Here is a 22,001-nt window from a genome sequence, read left to right as displayed (position 1 = left end):
TTGTTATATGGTATATCTGGTCTGTGTGTATCTAACCTAACAGGGGTAAAAGTGGATCCCTCTCTCTTGTTGTTATATGGTATATCTGGTCTGTGTGTATCTAACCTAACAGGGGTAAAAGTGGATCCCTCTCTCTTGTTGTTATATGGTATATCTGGTCTGTGTGTATCTAACCTAACAGGGGTAAAAGTGGATCCCTCTCTCTTGTTGTTATATGGTATATCTGGTCTGTGTGTATCTAACCTAACAGGGGTAAAAGTGGATCCCTCTCTCTTGTTGTTATATGGTATATCTGGTCTGTGTGTATCTAACCTAACAGGGGTAAAAGTGGATCCCTCTCTCTTGTTGTTATATGGTATATCTGGTCTGTGTGTATCTAACCTAACAGGGGTAAAAGTGGATCCCTCTCTCTTGTTGTTATATGGTATATCTGGTCTGTGTGTATCTAACCTAACAGGGGTAAAAGTGGATCCCTCTCTCTTGTTGTTATATGGTATATCTGGTCTGTGTGTATCTAACCTAACAGGGGTAAAAGTGGATCCCTCTCTCTTGTTGTTATATGGTATATCTGGTCTGTGTGTATCTAACCTAACAGGGGTAAAAGTGGATCCCTCTCTCTTGTTGTTATATGGTATATCTGGTCTGTGTGTATCTAACCTAACAGGGGTAAAAGTGGATCCCTCTCTCTTGTTGTTATATGGTATATCTGGTCTGTGTGTATCTAACCTAACAGGGGTAAAAGTGGATCCCTCTCTCTTGTTGTTATATGGTATATCTGGTCTGTGTGTATCTAACCTAACAGGGGTAAAAGTGGATCCCTCTCTCTTGTTGTTATATGGTATATCTGGTCTGTGTGTATCTAACCTAACAGGGGTAAAAGTGGATCCCTCTCTCTTGTTGTTATATGGTATATCTGGTCTGTGTGTATCTAACCTAACAGGGGTAAAAGTGGATCCCTCTCTCTTGTTGTTATATGGTATATCTGGTCTGTGTGTATCTAACCTAACAGGGGTAAAAGTGGATCCCTCTCTCTTGTTGTTATATGGTATATCTGGTCTGTGTGTATCTAACCTAACAGGGGTAAAAGTGGATCCCTCTCTCTTGTTGTTATATGGTATATCTGGTCTGTGTGTATCTAACCTAACAGGGGTAAAAGTGGATCCCTCTCTCTTGTTGTTATATGGTATATCTGGTCTGTGTGTATCTAACCTAACAGGGGTAAAAGTGGATCCCTCTCTCTTGTTGTTATATGGTATATCTGGTCTGTGTGTATCTAACCTAACAGGGGTAAAAGTGGATCCCTCTCTCTTGTTGTTATATGGTATATCTGGTCTGTGTGTATCTAACCTAACAGGGGTAAAAGTGGATCCCTCTCTCTTGTTGTTATATGGTATATCTGGTCTGTGTGTATCTAACCTAACAGGGGTAAAAGTGGATCCCTCTCTCTTGTTGTTATATGGTATATCTGGTCTGTGTGTATCTAACCTAACAGGGGTAAAAGTGGATCCCTCTCTCTTGTTGTTATATGGTATATCTGGTCTGTGTGTATCTAACCTAACAGGGGTAAAAGTGGATCCCTCTCTCTTGTTGTTATATGGTATATCTGGTCTGTGTGTATCTAACCTAACAGGGGTAAAAGTGGATCCCTCTCTCTTGTTGTTATATGGTATATCTGGTCTGTGTGTATCTAACCTAACAGGGGTAAAAGTGGATCCCTCTCTCTTGTTGTTATATGGTATATCTGGTCTGTGTGTATCTAACCTAACAGGGGTAAAAGTGGATCCCTCTCTCTTGTTGTTATATGGTATATCTGGTCTGTGTGTATCTAACCTAACAGGGGTAAAAGTGGATCCCTCTCTCTTGTTGTTATATGGTATATCTGGTCTGTGTGTATCTAACCTAACAGGGGTAAAAGTGGATCCCTCTCTCTTGTTGTTATATGGTATATCTGGTCTGTGTGTATCTAACCTAACAGGGGTAAAAGTGGATCCCTCTCTCTTGTTGTTATATGGTATATCTGGTCTGTGTGTATCTAACCTAACAGGGGTAAAAGTGGATCCCTCTCTCTTGTTGTTATATGGTATATCTGGTCTGTGTGTATCTAACCTAACAGGGGTAAAAGTGGATCCCTCTCTCTTGTTGTTATATGGTATATCTGGTCTGTGTGTATCTAACCTAACAGGGGTAAAAGTGGATCCCTCTCTCTTGTTGTTATATGGTATATCTGGTCTGTGTGTATCTAACCTAACAGGGGTAAAAGTGGATCCCTCTCTCTTGTTGTTATATGGTATATCTGGTCTGTGTGTATCTAACCTAACAGGGGTAAAAGTGGATCCCTCTCTCTTGTTGTTATATGGTATATCTGGTCTGTGTGTATCTAACCTAACAGGGGTAAAAGTGGATCCCTCTCTCTTGTTGTTATATGGTATATCTGGTCTGTGTGTATCTAACCTAACAGGGGTAAAAGTGGATCCCTCTCTCTTGTTGTTATATGGTATATCTGGTCTGTGTGTATCTAACCTAACAGGGGTAAAAGTGGATCCCTCTCTCTTGTTGTTATATGGTATATCTGGTCTGTGTGTATCTAACCTAACAGGGGTAAAAGTGGATCCCTCTCTCTTGTTGTTATATGGTATATCTGGTCTGTGTGTATCTAACCTAACAGGGGTAAAAGTGGATCCCTCTCTCTTGTTGTTATATGGTATATCTGGTCTGTGTGTATCTAACCTAACAGGGGTAAAAGTGGATCCCTCTCTCTTGTTGTTATATGGTATATCTGGTCTGTGTGTATCTAACCTAACAGGGGTAAAAGTGGATCCCTCTCTCTTGTTGTTATATGGTATATCTGGTCTGTGTGTATCTAACCTAACAGGGGTAAAAGTGGATCCCTCTCTCTTGTTGTTATATGGTATATCTGGTCTGTGTGTATCTAACCTAACAGGGGTAAAAGTGGATCCCTCTCTCTTGTTGTTATATGGTATATCTGGTCTGTGTGTATCTAACCTAACAGGGGTAAAAGTGGATCCCTCTCTCTTGTTGTTATATGGTATATCTGGTCTGTGTGTATCTAACCTAACAGGGGTAAAAGTGGATCCCTCTCTCTTGTTGTTATATGGTATATCTGGTCTGTGTGTATCTAACCTAACAGGGGTAAAAGTGGATCCCTCTCTCTTGTTGTTATATGGTATATCTGGTCTGTGTGTATCTAACCTAACAGGGGTAAAAGTGGATCCCTCTCTCTTGTTGTTATATGGTATATCTGGTCTGTGTGTATCTAACCTAACAGGGGTAAAAGTGGATCCCTCTCTCTTGTTGTTATATGGTATATCTGGTCTGTGTGTATCTAACCTAACAGGGGTAAAAGTGGATCCCTCTCTCTTGTTGTTATATGGTATATCTGGTCTGTGTGTATCTAACCTAACAGGGGTAAAAGTGGATCCCTCTCTCTTGTTGTTATATGGTATATCTGGTCTGTGTGTATCTAACCTAACAGGGGTAAAAGTGGATCCCTCTCTCTTGTTGTTATATGGTATATCTGGTCTGTGTGTATCTAACCTAACAGGGGTAAAAGTGGATCCCTCTCTCTTGTTGTTATATGGTATATCTGGTCTGTGTGTATCTAACCTAACAGGGGTAAAAGTGGATCCCTCTCTCTTGTTGTTATATGGTATATCTGGTCTGTGTGTATCTAACCTAACAGGGGTAAAAGTGGATCCCTCTCTCTTGTTGTTATATGGTATATCTGGTCTGTGTGTATCTAACCTAACAGGGGTAAAAGTGGATCCCTCTCTCTTGTTGTTATATGGTATATCTGGTCTGTGTGTATCTAACCTAACAGGGGTAAAAGTGGATCCCTCTCTCTTGTTGTTATATGGTATATCTGGTCTGTGTGTATCTAACCTAACAGGGGTAAAAGTGGATCCCTCTCTCTTGTTGTTATATGGTATATCTGGTCTGTGTGTATCTAACCTAACAGGGGTAAAAGTGGATCCCTCTCTCTTGTTGTTATATGGTATATCTGGTCTGTGTGTATCTAACCTAACAGGGGTAAAAGTGGATCCCTCTCTCTTGTTGTTATATGGTATATCTGGTCTGTGTGTATCTAACCTAACAGGGGTAAAAGTGGATCCCTCTCTCTTGTTGTTATATGGTATATCTGGTCTGTGTGTATCTAACCTAACAGGGGTAAAAGTGGATCCCTCTCTCTTGTTGTTATATGGTATATCTGGTCTGTGTGTATCTAACCTAACAGGGGTAAAAGTGGATCCCTCTCTCTTGTTGTTATATGGTATATCTGGTCTGTGTGTATCTAACCTAACAGGGGTAAAAGTGGATCCCTCTCTCTTGTTGTTATATGGTATATCTGGTCTGTGTGTATCTAACCTAACAGGGGTAAAAGTGGATCCCTCTCTCTTGTTGTTATATGGTATATCTGGTCTGTGTGTATCTAACCTAACAGGGGTAAAAGTGGATCCCTCTCTCTTGTTGTTATATGGTATATCTGGTCTGTGTGTATCTAACCTAACAGGGGTAAAAGTGGATCCCTCTCTCTTGTTGTTATATGGTATATCTGGTCTGTGTGTATCTAACCTAACAGGGGTAAAAGTGGATCCCTCTCTCTTGTTGTTATATGGTATATCTGGTCTGTGTGTATCTAACCTAACAGGGGTAAAAGTGGATCCCTCTCTCTTGTTGTTATATGGTATATCTGGTCTGTGTGTATCTAACCTAACAGGGGTAAAAGTGGATCCCTCTCTCTTGTTGTTATATGGTATATCTGGTCTGTGTGTATCTAACCTAACAGGGGTAAAAGTGGATCCCTCTCTCTTGTTGTTATATGGTATATCTGGTCTGTGTGTATCTAACCTAACAGGGGTAAAAGTGGATCCCTCTCTCTTGTTGTTATATGGTATATCTGGTCTGTGTGTATCTAACCTAACAGGGGTAAAAGTGGATCCCTCTCTCTTGTTGTTATATGGTATATCTGGTCTGTGTGTATCTAACCTAACAGGGGTAAAAGTGGATCCCTCTCTCTTGTTGTTATATGGTATATCTGGTCTGTGTGTATCTAACCTAACAGGGGTAAAAGTGGATCCCTCTCTCTTGTTGTTATATGGTATATCTGGTCTGTGTGTATCTAACCTAACAGGGGTAAAAGTGGATCCCTCTCTCTTGTTGTTATATGGTATATCTGGTCTGTGTGTATCTAACCTAACAGGGGTAAAAGTGGATCCCTCTCTCTTGTTGTTATATGGTATATCTGGTCTGTGTGTATCTAACCTAACAGGGGTAAAAGTGGATCCCTCTCTCTTGTTGTTATATGGTATATCTGGTCTGTGTGTATCTAACCTAACAGGGGTAAAAGTGGATCCCTCTCTCTTGTTGTTATATGGTATATCTGGTCTGTGTGTATCTAACCTAACAGGGGTAAAAGTGGATCCCTCTCTCTTGTTGTTATATGGTATATCTGGTCTGTGTGTATCTAACCTAACAGGGGTAAAAGTGGATCCCTCTCTCTTGTTGTTATATGGTATATCTGGTCTGTGTGTATCTAACCTAACAGGGGTAAAAGTGGATCCCTCTCTCTTGTTGTTATATGGTATATCTGGTCTGTGTGTATCTAACCTAACAGGGGTAAAAGTGGATCCCTCTCTCTTGTTGTTATATGGTATATCTGGTCTGTGTGTATCTAACCTAACAGGGGTAAAAGTGGATCCCTCTCTCTTGTTGTTATATGGTATATCTGGTCTGTGTGTATCTAACCTAACAGGGGTAAAAGTGGATCCCTCTCTCTTGTTGTTATATGGTATATCTGGTCTGTGTGTATCTAACCTAACAGGGGTAAAAGTGGATCCCTCTCTCTTGTTGTTATATGGTATATCTGGTCTGTGTGTATCTAACCTAACAGGGGTAAAAGTGGATCCCTCTCTCTTGTTGTTATATGGTATATCTGGTCTGTGTGTATCTAACCTAACAGGGGTAAAAGTGGATCCCTCTCTCTTGTTGTTATATGGTATATCTGGTCTGTGTGTATCTAACCTAACAGGGGTAAAAGTGGATCCCTCTCTCTTGTTGTTATATGGTATATCTGGTCTGTGTGTATCTAACCTAACAGGGGTAAAAGTGGATCCCTCTCTCTTGTTGTTATATGGTATATCTGGTCTGTGTGTATCTAACCTAACAGGGGTAAAAGTGGATCCCTCTCTCTTGTTGTTATATGGTATACCTGGTCTGTGTGTATCTAACCTAACAGGGGTAAAAGTGGATCCCTCTCTCTTGTTGTTAAAGGGTATATCTGGTCTGTGTGTATCTAACCTAACAGGGGTAAAAGTGGATCCCTCTCTCTTGTTGTTATATGGTATACCTGGTCTGTGTGTATCTAACCTAACAGGGGTAAAAGTGGATCCCTCTCTCTTGTTGTTATATGGTATATCTGGTCTGTGTGTATCTAACCTAACAGGGGTAAAAGTGGATCCCTCTCTCTTGTTGTTATATGGTATATCTGGTCTGTGTATCTAACCTAACAGGGGTAAAAGTGGATCCCTCTCTCTTGTTGTTATATGGTATATCTGGTCTGTGTGTATCTAACCTAACAGGGGTAAAAGTGGATCCCTCTCTCTTGTTGTTATATGGTATATCTGGTCTGTGTGTATCTAACCTAACAGGGGTAAAAGTGGATCCCTCTCTCTTGTTGTTATATGGTATATCTGGTCTGTGTGTATCTAACCTAACAGGGGTAAAAGTGGATCCCTCTCTCTTGTTGTTATATGGTATATCTGGTCTGTGTGATCTAACCTAACAGGGGTAAAAGTGGATCCCTCTCTCTTGTTGTTATATGGTATATCTGGTCTGTGTATCTAACCTAACAGGGGTAAAAGTGGATCCCTCTCTCTTGTTGTTATATGGTATATCTGGTCTGTGTGTATCTAACCTAACAGGGGTAAAAGTGGATCCTCTCTCTTGTTGTTATATGGTATATCTGGTCTGTGTGTATCTAACCTAACAGGGGTAAAAGTGGATCCCTCTCTCTTGTTGTTATATGGTATATCTGGTCTGTGTGTATCTAACCTAACAGGGGTAAAAGTGGATCCCTCTCTCTTGTTGTTATATGGTATACCTGGTCTGTGTGTATCTAACCTAACAGGGGTAAAAGTGGATCCCTCTCTCTTGTTGTTATATGGTATACCTGGTCTGTGTGTATCTAACCTAACAGGGGTAAAAGTGGATCCCTCTCTCTTGTTGTTAAAGGGTATATCTGGTCTGTGTGTATCTAACCTAACAGGGGTAAAAGTGGATCCCTCTCTCTTGTTGTTATATGGTATATCTGGTCTGTGTGTATCTAACCTAACAGGGGTAAAAGTGGATCCCTCTCTCTTGTTGTTATATGGTATATCTGGTCTGTGTGTATCTAACCTAACAGGGGTAAAAGTGGATCCCTCTCTCTTGTTGTTATATGGTATATCTGGTCTTGTGTATCTAACCTAACAGGGGTAAAAGTGGATCCCTCTCTCTTGTTGTTATATGGTATATCTGGTCTGTGTGTATCTAACCTAACAGGGGTAAAAGTGGATCCCTCTCTCTTGTTGTTATATGGTATATCTGGTCTGTGTGTATCTAACCTAACAGGGGTAAAAGTGGATCCCTCTCTCTTGTTGTTATATGGTATATCTGGTCTGTGTGTATCTAACCTAACAGGGGTAAAAGTGGATCCCTCTCTCTTGTTGTTATATGGTATATCTGGTCTGTGGTATCTAACCTAACAGGGGTAAAAGTGGATCCCTCTCTCTTGTTGTTATATGGTATATCTGGTCTGTGTGTATCTAACCTAACAGGGGTAAAAGTGGATCCCTCTCTCTTGTTGTTATATGGTATATCTGGTCTGTGTGTATCTAACCTAACAGGGGTAAAAGTGGATCCCTCTCTCTTGTTGTTATATGGTATATCTGGTCTGTGTGTATCTAACCTAACAGGGGTAAAAGTGGATCCCTCTCTCTTGTTGTTATAGGGTATATCTGGTCTGTGTGTATCTAACCTAACAGGGGTAAAAGTGGATCCCTCTCTCTTGTTGTTATATGGTATATCTGGTCTGTGTGTATCTAACCTAACAGGGGTAAAAGTGGATCCCTCTCTCTTGTTGTTATATGGTATATCTGGTCTGTGTATCTAACCTAACAGGGGTAAAAGTGGATCCCTCTCTCTTGTTGTTATATGGTATATCTGGTCTGTGTATCTAACCTAACAGGGGTAAAAGTGGATCCCTCTCTCTTGTTGTTATAGGGTATATCTGGTCTGTGTATCTAACCTAACAGGGGTAAAAGTGGATCCCTCTCTCTTGTTGTTATATGGTATATCTGGTCTGTGTGTATCTAACCTAACAGGGGTAAAAGTGGATCCCTCTCTCTTGTTGTTATATGGTATATCTGGTCTGTGTGTATCTAACCTAACAGGGGTAAAAGTGGATCCCTCTCTCTTGTTGTTATATGGTATATCTGGTCTGTGTGTATCTAACCTAACAGGGGTAAAAGTGGATCCCTCTCTCTTGTTGTTATATGGTATATCTGGTCTGTGTATCTAACCTAACAGGGGTAAAAGTGGATCCCTCTCTCTTGTTGTTATAGGGTATATCTGGTCTGTGTGTATCTAACCTAACAGGGGTAAAAGTGGATCCCTCTCTCTTGTTGTTATATGGTATATCTGGTCTGTGTGTATCTAACCTAACAGGGGTAAAAGTGGATCCCTCTCTCTTGTTGTTATATGGTATACCTGGTCTGTGTGTATCTAACCTAACAGGGGTAAAAGTGGATCCCTCTCTCTTGTTGTTATAGGGTATATCTGGTCTGTGTGTATCTAACCTAACAGGGGTAAAAGTGGATCCCTCTCTCTTGTTGTTATATGGTATACCTGGTCTGTGTGTATCTAACCTAACAGGGGTAAAAGTGGATCCCTCTCTCTTGTTGTTATATGGTATACCTGGTCTGTGTGTATCTAACCTAACAGGGGTAAAAGTGGATCCCTCTCTCTTGTTGTTAAAGGGTATATCTGGTCTGTGTGTATCTAACCTAACAGGGGTAAAAGTGGATCCCTCTCTCTTGTTGTTATATGGTATATCTGGTCTGTGTGTATCTAACCTAACAGGGGTAAAAGTGGATCCCTCTCTCTTGTTGTTATATGGTATATCTGGTCTGTGTGTATCTAACCTAACAGGGGTAAAAGTGGTTCCTCTCTCTTGTTGTTATATGGTATATCTGGTCTGTGTGTATCTAACATAACAGGGGTAAAAGTGGATCCCTCTCTCTTGTTGTTATATGGTATATCTGGTCTGTGTGTATCTAACCTAACAGGGGTAAAAGTGGATCCCTCTCTCTTGTTGTTATATGGTATATCTGGTCTGTGTGTATCTAACCTAACAGGGGTAAAAGTGGATCCCTCTCTCTTGTTGTTATATGGTATATCTGGTCTGTGTATCTAACCTAACAGGGGTAAAAGTGGATCCCTCTCTCTTGTTGTTATATGGTATATCTGGTCTGTGTATCTAACCTAACAGGGGTAAAAGTGGATCCCTCTCTCTTGTTGTTATAGGGTATATCTGGTCTGTGTATCTAACCTAACAGGGGTAAAAGTGGATCCCTCTCTCTTGTTGTTATATGGTATATCTGGTCTGTGTGTATCTAACATAACAGGGGTAAAAGTGGATCCCTCTCTCTTGTTGTTATATGGTATATCTGGTCTGTGTGTATCTAACATAACAGGGGTAAAAGTGGATCCCTCTCTCTTGTTGTTATATGGTATATCTGGTCTGTGTGTATCTAACCTAACAGGGGTAAAAGTGGATCCCTCTCTCTTGTTGTTATATGGTATATCTGGTCTGTGTATCTAACCTAACAGGGGTAAAAGTGGATCCCTCTCTCTTGTTGTTATATGGTATACCTGGTCTGTGTGTATCTAACCTAACAGGGGTAAAAGTGGATCCCTCTCTCTTGTTGTTATAGGGTATATCTGGTCTGTGTATCTAACCTAACAGGGGTAAAAGTGGATCCCTCTCTCTTGTTGTTATATGGTATATCTGGTCTGTGTGTATCTAACCTAACAGGGGTAAAAGTGGATCCCTCTCTCTTGTTGTTATATGGTATATCTGGTCTGTGTGTATCTAACCTAACAGGGGTAAAAGTGGATCCCTCTCTCTTGTTGTTATATGGTATATCTGGTCTGTGTGTATCTAACCTAACAGGGGTAAAAGTGGTTCCTCTCTCTTGTTGTTATATGGTATATCTGGTCTGTGTGTATCTAACCTAACAGGGGTAAAAGTGGATCCCTCTCTCTTGTTGTTATATGGTATATCTGGTCTGTGTATCTAACCTAACAGGGGTAAAAGTGGATCCCTCTCTCTTGTTGTTATATGGTATATCTGGTCTGTGTGTATCTAACCTAACAGGGGTAAAAGTGTATCCCTCTCTCTTGTTGTTATATGGTATATCTGGTCTGTGTGTATCTAACCTAACAGGGGTAAAAGTGGATCCCTCTCTCTTGTTGTTATATGGTATATCTGGTCTGTGTATCTAACCTAACAGGGGTAAAAGTGGATCCCTCTCTCTTGTTGTTATATGGTATACCTGGTCTGTGTGTATCTAACCTAACAGGGGTAAAAGTGGATCCCTCTCTCTTGTTGTTATATGGTATATCTGGTCTGTGTGTATCTAACCTAACAGGGGTAAAAGTGGATCCCTCTCTCTTGTTGTTATAGGGTATATCTGGTCTGTGTATCTAACCTAACAGGGGTAAAAGTGGATCCCTCTCTCTTGTTGTTATAGGGTATATCTGGTCTGTGTATCTAACCTAACAGGGGTAAAAGTGTATCCCTCTCTCTTGTTGTTATATGGTATATCTGGTCTGTGTATCTAACCTAACAGGGGTAAAAGTGGATCCCTCTCTCTTGTTGTTATATGGTATATCTGGTCTGTGTGTATCTAACATAACAGGGGTAAAAGTGGATCCCTCTCTCTTGTTGTTATATGGTATATCTGGTCTGTGTGTATCTAACCTAACAGGGGTAAAAGTGGATCCCTCTCTCTTGTTGTTATATGGTATATCTGGTCTGTGTGTATCTAACCTAACAGGGGTAAAAGTGGATCCCTCTCTCTTGTTGTTATATGGTATATCTGGTCTGTGTATCTAACCTAACAGGGGTAAAAGTGGATCCCTCTCTCTTGTTGTTATATGGTATATCTGGTCTGTGTATCTAACCTAACAGGGGTAAAAGTGGATCCCTCTCTCTTGTTGTTATAGGGTATATCTGGTCTGTGTATCTAACCTAACAGGGGTAAAAGTGGATCCCTCTCTCTTGTTGTTAAAGGGTATATCTGGTCTGTGTGTATCTAACCTAACAGGAGTAAAAGTGGATCCCTCTCTCTTGTTGTTAAAGGGTATATCTGGTCTGTGTGTATCTAACCTAACAGGGGTAAAAGTGGATCCCTCTCTCTTGTTGTTATATGGTATATCTGGTCTGTGTATCTAACCTAACAGGGGTAAAAGTGGATCCCTCTCTCTTGTTGTTATATGGTATATCTGGTCTGTGTGTATCTAACCTAACAGGGGTAAAAGTGGTTCCTCTCTCTTGTTGTTATATGGTATATCTGGTCTGTGTGTATCTAACCTAACAGGGGTAAAAGTGGATCCCTCTCTCTTGTTGTTATATGGTATATCTGGTCTGTGTGTATCTAACCTAACAGGGGTAAAAGTGGATCCCTCTCTCTTGTTGTTATATGGTATATCTGGTCTGTGTATCTAACCTAACAGGGGTAAAAGTGGATCCCTCTCTCTTGTTGTTATATGGTATATCTGGTCTGTGTATCTAACCTAACAGGGGTAAAAGTGGATCCCTCTCTCTTGTTGTTATATGGTATATCTGGTCTGTGTGTATCTAACCTAACAGGGGTAAAAGTGGATCCCTCTCTCTTGTTGTTATATGGTATATCTGGTCTGTGTGTATCTAACCTAACAGGGGTAAAAGTGGATCCCTCTCTCTTGTTGTTATATGGTATATCTGGTCTGTGTGTATCTAACCTAACAGGGGTAAAAGTGGATCCCTCTCTCTTGTTGTTATATGGTATATCTGGTCTGTGTGTATCTAACCTAACAGGGGTAAAAGTGGATCCCTCTCTCTTGTTGTTATATGGTATATCTGGTCTGTGTGTATCTAACCTAACAGGGGTAAAAGTGGATCCCTCTCTCTTGTTGTTATATGGTATACCTGGTCTGTGTGTATCTAACCTAACAGGGGTAAAAGTGGATCCCTCTCTCTTGTTGTTATATGGTATATCTGGTCTGTGTGTATCTAACCTAACAGGGGTAAAAGTGGATCCCTCTCTCTTGTTGTTATATGGTATATCTGGTCTGTGTATCTAACCTAACAGGGGTAAAAGTGGATCCCTCTCTCTTGTTGTTATATGGTATATCTGGTCTGTGTGTATCTAACCTAACAGGGGTAAAAGTGGATCCCTCTCTCTTGTTGTTATATGGTATATCTGGTCTGTGTGTATCTAACCTAACAGGGGTAAAAGTGGATCCCTCTCTCTTGTTGTTATATGGTATATCTGGTCTGTGTGTATCTAACCTAACAGGGGTAAAAGTGGATCCCTCTCTCTTGTTGTTATATGGTATATCTGGTCTGTGTGTATCTAACCTAACAGGGGTAAAAGTGGATCCCTCTCTCTTGTTGTTATATGGTATACCTGGTCTGTGTGTATCTAACCTAACAGGGGTAAAAGTGGATTCCTCTCTCTTGTTGTTATATGGTATATCTGGTCTGTGTGTATCTAACCTAACAGGGGTAAAAGTGGATCCCTCTCTCTTGTTGTTATATGGTATATCTGGTCTGTGTGTATCTAACCTAACAGGGGTAAAAGTGGATCCCTCTCTCTTGTTGTTATAGGGTATATCTGGTCTGTGTATCTAACCTAACAGGGGTAAAAGTGGATCCCTCTCTCTTGTTGTTATATGGTATATCTGGTCTGTGTATCTAACCTAACAGGGGTAAAAGTGGATCCCTCTCTCTTGTTGTTATAGGGTATATCTGGTCTGTGTATCTAACCTAACAGGGGTAAAAGTGGATCCCTCTCTCTTGTTGTTAAAGGGTATATCTGGTCTGTGTGTATCTAACCTAACAGGAGTAAAAGTGGATCCCTCTCTCTTGTTGTTATATGGTATATCTGGTCTGTGTGTATCTAACCTAACAGGGGTAAAAGTGGATCCCTCTCTCTTGTTGTTATATGGTATATCTGGTCTGTGTGTATCTAACCTAACAGGGGTAAAAGTGGTTCCTCTCTCTTGTTGTTATATGGTATATCTGGTCTGTGTGTATCTAACCTAACAGGGGTAAAAGTGGATCCCTCTCTCTTGTTGTTATATGGTATACCTGGTCTGTGTGTATCTAACCTAACAGGGGTAAAAGTGGATCCCTCTCTCTTGTTGTTAAAGGGTATATCTGGTCTGTGTGTATCTAACCTAACAGGGGTAAAAGTGGATCCCTCTCTCTTGTTGTTATATGGTATACCTGGTCTGTGTGTATCTAACCTAACAGGGGTAAAAGTGGATCCCTCTCTCTTGTTGTTATATGGTATACCTGGTCTGTGTGTATCTAACCTAACAGGGGTAAAAGTGGATCCCTCTCTCTTGTTGTTATATGGTATATCTGGTATGTGTATCTAACCTAACAGGGGTAAAAGTGGATCCCTCTCTCTTGTTGTTATATGGTATATCTGGTCTGTGTGTATCTAACCTAACAGGGGTAAAAGTGGATCCCTCTCTCTTGTTGTTATATGGTATACCTGGTCTGTGTGTATCTAACCTAACAGGGGTAAAAGTGGATCCCTCTCTCTTGTTGTTAAAGGGTATATCTGGTCTGTGTGTATCTAACCTAACAGGGGTAAAAGTGGATCCCTCTCTCTTGTTGTTATATGGTATACCTGGTCTGTGTGTATCTAACCTAACAGGGGTAAAAGTGGATCCCTCTCTCTTGTTGTTATATGGTATATCTGGTCTGTGTGTATCTAACCTAACAGGGGTAAAAGTGGATCCCTCTCTCTTGTTGTTATATGGTATATCTGGTCTGTGTATCTAACCTAACAGGGGTAAAAGTGGATCCCTCTCTCTTGTTGTTATATGGTATATCTGGTATGTGTATCTAACCTAACAGGGGTAAAAGTGGATCCCTCTCTCTTGTTGTTATAGGGTATATCTGGTCTGTGTATCTAACCTAACAGGGGTAAAAGTGGATCCCTCTCTCTTGTTGTTAAAGGGTATATCTGGTCTGTGTGTATCTAACCTAACAGGAGTAAAAGTGGATCCCTCTCTCTTGTTGTTAAAGGGTATATCTGGTCTGTGTGTATCTAACCTAACAGGGGTAAAAGTGGATCCCTCTCTCTTGTTGTTATATGGTATATCTGGTCTGTGTATCTAACCTAACAGGGGTAAAAGTGGATCCCTCTCTCTTGTTGTTATATGGTATATCTGGTCTGTGTGTATCTAACATAACAGGGGTAAAAGTGGATCCCTCTCTCTTGTTGTTATATGGTATATCTGGTCTGTGTATCTAACCTAACAGGGGTAAAAGTGGATCCCTCTCTCTTGTTGTTATATGGTATATCTGGTCTGTGTATCTAACCTAACAGGGGTAAAAGTGGATCCCTCTCTCTTGTTGTTATAGGGTATATCTGGTCTGTGTATCTAACCTAACAGGGGTAAAAGTGGATCCCTCTCTCTTGTTGTTAAAGGGTATATCTGGTCTGTGTGTATCTAACCTAACAGGAGTAAAAGTGGATCCCTCTCTCTTGTTGTTAAAGGGTATATCTGGTCTGTGTGTATCTAACCTAACAGGGGTAAAAGTGGATCCCTCTCTCTTGTTGTTATATGGTATATCTGGTCTGTGTATCTAACCTAACAGGGGTAAAAGTGGATCCCTCTCTCTTGTTGTTATATGGTATATCTGGTCTGTGTGTATCTAACCTAACAGGGGTAAAAGTGGTTCCTCTCTCTTGTTGTTATATGGTATATCTGGTCTGTGTGTATCTAACATAACAGGGGTAAAAGTGGATCCCTCTCTCTTGTTGTTATATGGTATATCTGGTCTGTGTGTATCTAACCTAACAGGGGTAAAAGTGGATCCCTCTCTCTTGTTGTTATATGGTATATCTGGTCTGTGTATCTAACCTAACAGGGGTAAAAGTGGATCCCTCTCTCTTGTTGTTATATGGTATATCTGGTCTGTGTATCTAACCTAACAGGGGTAAAAGTGGATCCCTCTCTCTTGTTGTTATATGGTATATCTGGTCTGTGTGTATCTAACCTAACAGGGGTAAAAGTGGATCCCTCTCTCTTGTTGTTATATGGTATATCTGGTCTGTGTGTATCTAACCTAACAGGGGTAAAAGTGGATCCCTCTCTCTTGTTGTTATATGGTATATCTGGTCTGTGTGTATCTAACCTAACAGGGGTAAAAGTGGATCCCTCTCTCTTGTTGTTATATGGTATATCTGGTCTGTGTGTATCTAACCTAACAGGGGTAAAAGTGGATCCCTCTCTCTTGTTGTTATATGGTATATCTGGTCTGTGTGTATCTAACCTAACAGGGGTAAAAGTGGATCCCTCTCTCTTGTTGTTATATGGTATACCTGGTCTGTGTGTATCTAACCTAACAGGGGTAAAAGTGGATCCCTCTCTCTTGTTGTTATATGGTATATCTGGTCTGTGTGTATCTAACCTAACAGGGGTAAAAGTGGATCCCTCTCTCTTGTTGTTATATGGTATATCTGGTCTGTGTATCTAACCTAACAGGGGTAAAAGTGGATCCCTCTCTCTTGTTGTTATATGGTATATCTGGTCTGTGTGTATCTAACCTAACAGGGGTAAAAGTGGATCCCTCTCTCTTGTTGTTATATGGTATATCTGGTCTGTGTGTATCTAACCTAACAGGGGTAAAAGTGGATCCCTCTCTCTTGTTGTTATATGGTATATCTGGTCTGTGTGTATCTAACCTAACAGGGGTAAAAGTGGATCCCTCTCTCTTGTTGTTATATGGTATATCTGGTCTGTGTGTATCTAACCTAACAGGGGTAAAAGTGGATCCCTCTCTCTTGTTGTTATATGGTATATCTGGTCTGTGTGTATCTAACCTAACAGGGGTAAAAGTGGATCCCTCTCTCTTGTTGTTATATGGTATATCTGGTCTGTGTGTATCTAACCTAACAGGGGTAAAAGTGGATCCCTCTCTCTTGTTGTTATATGGTATATCTGGTCTGTGTGTATCTAACCTAACAGGGGTAAAAGTGGATCCCTCTCTCTTGTTGTTATAGGGTATATCTGGTCTGTGTATCTAACCTAACAGGGGTAAAAGTGGATCCCTCTCTCTTGTTGTTATATGGTATATCTGGTCTGTGTATCTAACCTAACAGGGGTAAAAGTGGATCCCTCTCTCTTGTTGTTATAGGGTATATCTGGTCTGTGTATCTAACCTAACAGGGGTAAAAGTGGATCCCTCTCTCTTGTTGTTAAAGGGTATATCTGGTCTGTGTGTATCTAACCTAACAGGAGTAAAAGTGGATCCCTCTCTCTTGTTGTTATATGGTATATCTGGTCTGTGTGTATCTAACCTAACAGGGGTAAAAGTGGATCCCTCTCTCTTGTTGTTATATGGTATATCTGGTCTGTGTGTATCTAACCTAACAGGGGTAAAAGTGGTTCCTCTCTCTTGTTGTTATATGGTATATCTGGTCTGTGTGTATCTAACCTAACAGGGGTAAAAGTGGATCCCTCTCTCTTGTTGTTATATGGTATACCTGGTCTGTGTGTATCTAACCTAACAGGGGTAAAAGTGGATCCCTCTCTCTTGTTGTTAAAGGGTATATCTGGTCTGTGTGTATCTAACCTAACAGGGGTAAAAGTGGATCCCTCTCTCTTGTTGTTATATGGTATACCTGGTCTGTGTGTATCTAACCTAACAGGGGTAAAAGTGGATCCCTCTCTCTTGTTGTTATATGGTATACCTGGTCTGTGTGTATCTAACCTAACAGGGGTAAAAGTGGATCCCTCTCTCTTGTTGTTATATGGTATATCTGGTATGTGTATCTAACCTAACAGGGGTAAAAGTGGATCCCTCTCTCTTGTTGTTATATGGTATATCTGGTCTGTGTGTATCTAACCTAACAGGGGTAAAAGTGGATCCCTCTCTCTTGTTGTTATATGGTATACCTGGTCTGTGTGTATCTAACCTAACAGGGGTAAAAGTGGATCCCTCTCTCTTGTTGTTAAAGGGTATATCTGGTCTGTGTGTATCTAACCTAACAGGGGTAAAAGTGGATCCCTCTCTCTTGTTGTTATATGGTATACCTGGTCTGTGTGTATCTAACCTAACAGGGGTAAAAGTGGATCCCTCTCTCTTGTTGTTATATGGTATATCTGGTCTGTGTATCTAACCTAACAGGGGTAAAAGTGGATCCCTCTCTCTTGTTGTTATATGGTATATCTGGTCTGTGTGTATCTAACCTAACAGGGGTAAAAGTGGATCCCTCTCTCTTGTTGTTATATGGTATATCTGGTCTGTGTGTATCTAACCTAACAGGGGTAAAAGTGGATCCCTCTCTCTTGTTGTTATATGGTATATCTGGTCTGTGTGTATCTAACCTAACAGGGGTAAAAGTGGATCCCTCTCTCTTGTTGTTATATGGTATATCTGGTCTGTGTATCTAACCTAACAGGGGTAAAAGTGGATCCCTCTCTCTTGTTGTTATATGGTATATCTGGTCTGTGTATCTAACCTAACAGGGGTAAAAGTGGATCCCTCTCTCTTGTTGTTATATGGTATATCTGGTCTGTGTGTATCTAACATAACAGGGGTAAAAGTGGATCCCTCTCTCTTGTTGTTATATGGTATATCTGGTCTGTGTGTATCTAACATAACAGGGGTAAAAGTGGATCCCTCTCTCTTGTTGTTATATGGTATATCTGGTCTGTGTGTATCTAACATAACAGGGGTAAAAGTGGATCCCTCTCTCTTGTTGTTATATGGTATATCTGGTCTGTGTGTATCTAACATAACAGGGGTAAAAGTGGATCCCTCTCTCTTGTTGTTATATGGTATATCTGGTCTGTGTATCTAACCTAACAGGGGTAAAAGTGGATCCCTCTCTCTTGTTGTTATATGGTATATCTGGTCTGTGTATCTAACCTAACAGGGGTAAAAGTGGATCCCTCTCTCTTGTTGTTATATGGTATATCTGGTCTGTGTATCTAACCTAACAGGGGTAAAAGTGGATCCCTCTCTCTTGTTGTTATATGGTATATCTGGTCTGTGTATCTAACCTAACAGGGGTAAAAGTGGATCCCTCTCTCTTGTTGTTATATGGTATATCTGGTCTGTGTGTATCTAACCTAACAGGGGTAAAAGTGGATCCCTCTCTCTTGTTGTTATATGGTATATCTGGTCTGTGTGTATCTAACCTAACAGGGGTAAAAGTGGATCCCTCTCTCTTGTTGTTATATGGTATATCTGGTCTGTGTATCTAACCTAACAGGGGTAAAAGTGGATCCCTCTCTCTTGTTGTTATAGGGTATATCTGGTCTGTGTATCTAACCTAACAGGGGTAAAAGTGGATCCCTCTCTCTTGTTGTTATATGGTATATCTGGTCTGTGTGTATCTAACCTAACAGGGGTAAAAGTGGATCCCTCTCTCTTGTTGTTATATGGTATATCTGGTCTGTGTGTATCTAACCTAACAGGGGTAAAAGTGGATCCCTCTCTCTTGTTGTTATATGGTATATCTGGTCTGTGTATCTAACCTAACAGGGGTAAAAGTGGATCCCTCTCTCTTGTTGTTATATGGTATATCTGGTCTGTGTATCTAACCTAACAGGGGTAAAAGTGGATCCCTCTCTCTTGTTGTTATATGGTATATCTGGTCTGTGTGTATCTAACCTAACAGGGGTAAAAGTGGATCCCTCTCTCTTGTTGTTATATGGTATATCTGGTCTGTGTGTATCTAACCTAACAGGGGTAAAAGTGGATCCCTCTCTCTTGTTGTTATATGGTATATCTGGTCTGTGTGTATCTAACCTAACAGGGGTAAAAGTGGATCCCTCTCTCTTGTTGTTATATGGTATATCTGGTCTGTGTGTATCTAACCTAACAGGGGTAAAAGTGGATCCCTCTCTCTTGTTGTTATATGGTATATCTGGTCTGTGTGTATCTAACCTAACAGGGGTAAAAGTGGATCCCTCTCTCTTGTTGTTATATGGTATATCTGGTCTGTGTGTATCTAACCTAACAGGGGTAAAAGTGGATCCCTCTCTCTTGTTGTTATATGGTATATCTGGTCTGTGTGTATCTAACCTAACAGGGGTAAAAGTGGATCCCTCTCTCTTGTTGTTATATGGTATATCTGGTCTGTGTGTATCTAACCTAACAGGGGTAAAAGTGGATCCCTCTCTCTTGTTGTTATATGGTATATCTGGTCTGTGTGTATCTAACCTAACAGGGGTAAAAGTGGATCCCTCTCTCTTGTTGTTATATGGTATATCTGGTCTGTGTGTATCTAACCTAACAGGGGTAAAAGTGGATCCCTCTCTCTTGTTGTTAAAGGGTATATCTGGTCTGTGTGTATCTAACCTAACAGGAGTAAAAGTGGATCTCTCTCTCTTGTTGTTATATGGTATATCTGGTCTGTGTGTATCTAACCTAACAGGGGTAAAAGTGGATCCCTCTCTCTTGTTGTTATATGGTATATCTGGTCTGTGTATCTAACCTAACAGGGGTAAAAGTGGATCCCTCTCTCTTGTTGTTAAAGGGTATATCTGGTCTGTGTGTATCTAACCTAACAGGGGTAAAAGTGGATCCCTCTCTCTTGTTGTTATATGGTATACCTGGTCTGTGTGTATCTAACCTAACAGGGGTAAAAGTGGATCCCTCTCTCTTGTTGTTATATGGTATACCTGGTCTGTGTGTATCTAACCTAACAGGGGTAAAAGTGGATCCCTCTCTCTTGTTGTTATATGGTATATCTGGTCTGTGTGTATCTAACCTAACAGGGGTAAAAGTGGATCCCTCTCTCTTGTTGTTATATGGTATATCTGGTCTGTGTGTATCTAACCTAACAGAGGTAAAAGTGGATCCCTCTCTCTTGTTGTTATATGGTATATCTGGTCTGTGTGTATCTAACCTAACAGGGGTAAAAGTGGATCCCTCTCTCTTGTTGTTATATGGTATATCTGGTCTGTGTGTATCTAACCTAACAGGGGTAAAAGTGGATCCCTCTCTCTTGTTGTTATATGGTATATCTGGTCTGTGTGTATCTAACCTAACAGGGGTAAAAGTGGATCCCTCTCTCTTGTTGTTATATGGTATATCTGGTCTGTGTGTATCTAACCTAACAGGGGTAAAAGTGGATCCCTCTCTCTTGTTGTTATATGGTATATCTGGTCTGTGTGTATCTAACCTAACAGGGGTAAAAGTGGATCCCTCTCTCTTGTTGTTAAAGGGTTTATCTGGTCTGTGTGTATCTAACCTAACAGGGGTAAAAGTGGATCCTCTCTCTTGTTGTTATATGGTATACCTGGTCTGTGTGTATCTAACCTAACAGGGGTAAAAGTGGATCCCTCTCTCTTGTTGTTATATGGTATATCTGGTCTGTGTGTATCTAACCTAATAGGGGTAAAAGTGGATCCCTCTCTCTTGTTGTTATATGGTATATCTGGTCTGTGTGTATCTAACCTAACAGGGGTAAAAGTGAATCCATCCAGAGATCTGTATATAATGACAAGATGCTCATGTCTCCCCCCTAACAATGGGAGTCCAAAATAAGCCCACAGAAACGCATTGGGCTGATTTTGGAGAGGGTGAAACCTCTCACTTCGCCTCTTCCTCTCTGATCTGTCTGAGGCCCCCCCCCCTCAAAAAACTGCCGTAATGGATTATGGTCATTGTAGTTCATTACCACGTTTCTGCGCTGAACTGGGTTGAATATTTGCTTAATGAAAACTACAACTCCCGTCAGCCCAGCGTCTCACATAGTTCTGGACTTAATTTCTCTCCTGAACGATGTAATTTCTCTCTAGAGAAACGGCTCACAAAAAAAAAAAAAACAGAGCTAAACGGAATTCAAGTAATTGAATCGACGTTGATAATAACCGAATGTGGTCAAAGGCTCAGCACTACTAGTCTACCTCTCCAGGGACTTGGCTACGGCTTTATAGGCCTTCCCCAGTCCTCCTGCGTCCCCCAGGGCTGTAGACATCTCCATGTACATGTTCAGGAAGCGCTTGGCTGTCACCTGAAATTATTACAATTTGGGAAAATAATACACCAGATGTACATTTGATCCCAGAGAACAGATCCCAGAGAATAGATCCCAGAGGATAGATCCCAGAGGATAGATCCCAGAGAATAGATCCCAGAGAATAGATCCCAGAGAATAGATCCCAGAGGATAGATCCCAGAGAATAGATCCCAGAGGAGAGATCCAAGAGGATAGATCCCAGAGGAGAGATCCCAGAGAATAGATCCCAGAGAACAGATCCCAGAGAATAGATCCCAGAGGATAAATCCCAGAGGACAGATCCCAGAGGACAGATCCCAGAGAATAGATTTCAGAGGATAGATCCCAGAGAATAGATCCCAGAGGATAGATCCCAGAGAATAGATCCCAGAGAATAGATCCCAGAGGATAGATCCCAGAGAATAGATCCCAGAGTACAAATCCCAGAGTACAAATCCCAGAGAACAGATCCCAGAGAATAGATCCCAGAGTACAGATCCCAGAGAATAGATCCCAGAGGACAGATCCCAGAGAATAGATACCAGAGAATAGATCCCAGAGGATAGATCCCAGAGAATAGATCCCAGAGAATAGATCCCAGAGGATAGATGCCAGAGGACAGATCCCAGAGAATAGATCCCAGAGGAGAGATCCCAGAGGACAGATCCCAGAGGACAGATATCAGAGGACAGATCCTAGAGG

General features: G+C 41.0%; 1 protein-coding gene across 1 annotated transcript in view; it reads right to left on the bottom strand.

Annotated features, from left to right (window-relative positions):
- The window catches only part of LOC129835654 (tetratricopeptide repeat protein 29-like), a gene marked incomplete at its 5' end in the record, with an annotated part of 33,053 nt that overhangs the window by 9,725 nt on the left and 1,327 nt on the right, over positions 1-22,001 (bottom strand). Inside the window, one exon of the mRNA XM_055901375.1 lies at positions 21,208-21,314. Coding sequence (XP_055757350.1) covers positions 21,208-21,314 — 107 coding nt within the window. The remainder of the gene's footprint in view (positions 1-21,207; positions 21,315-22,001) is intronic.

This window comes from Salvelinus fontinalis, chromosome 36 (assembly GCF_029448725.1).
Source record: "Salvelinus fontinalis isolate EN_2023a chromosome 36, ASM2944872v1, whole genome shotgun sequence".
Lineage (NCBI taxonomy): Eukaryota > Metazoa > Chordata > Actinopteri > Salmoniformes > Salmonidae > Salvelinus > Salvelinus fontinalis.
This window is presented reverse-complemented; position numbering and strand designations above follow the sequence as displayed.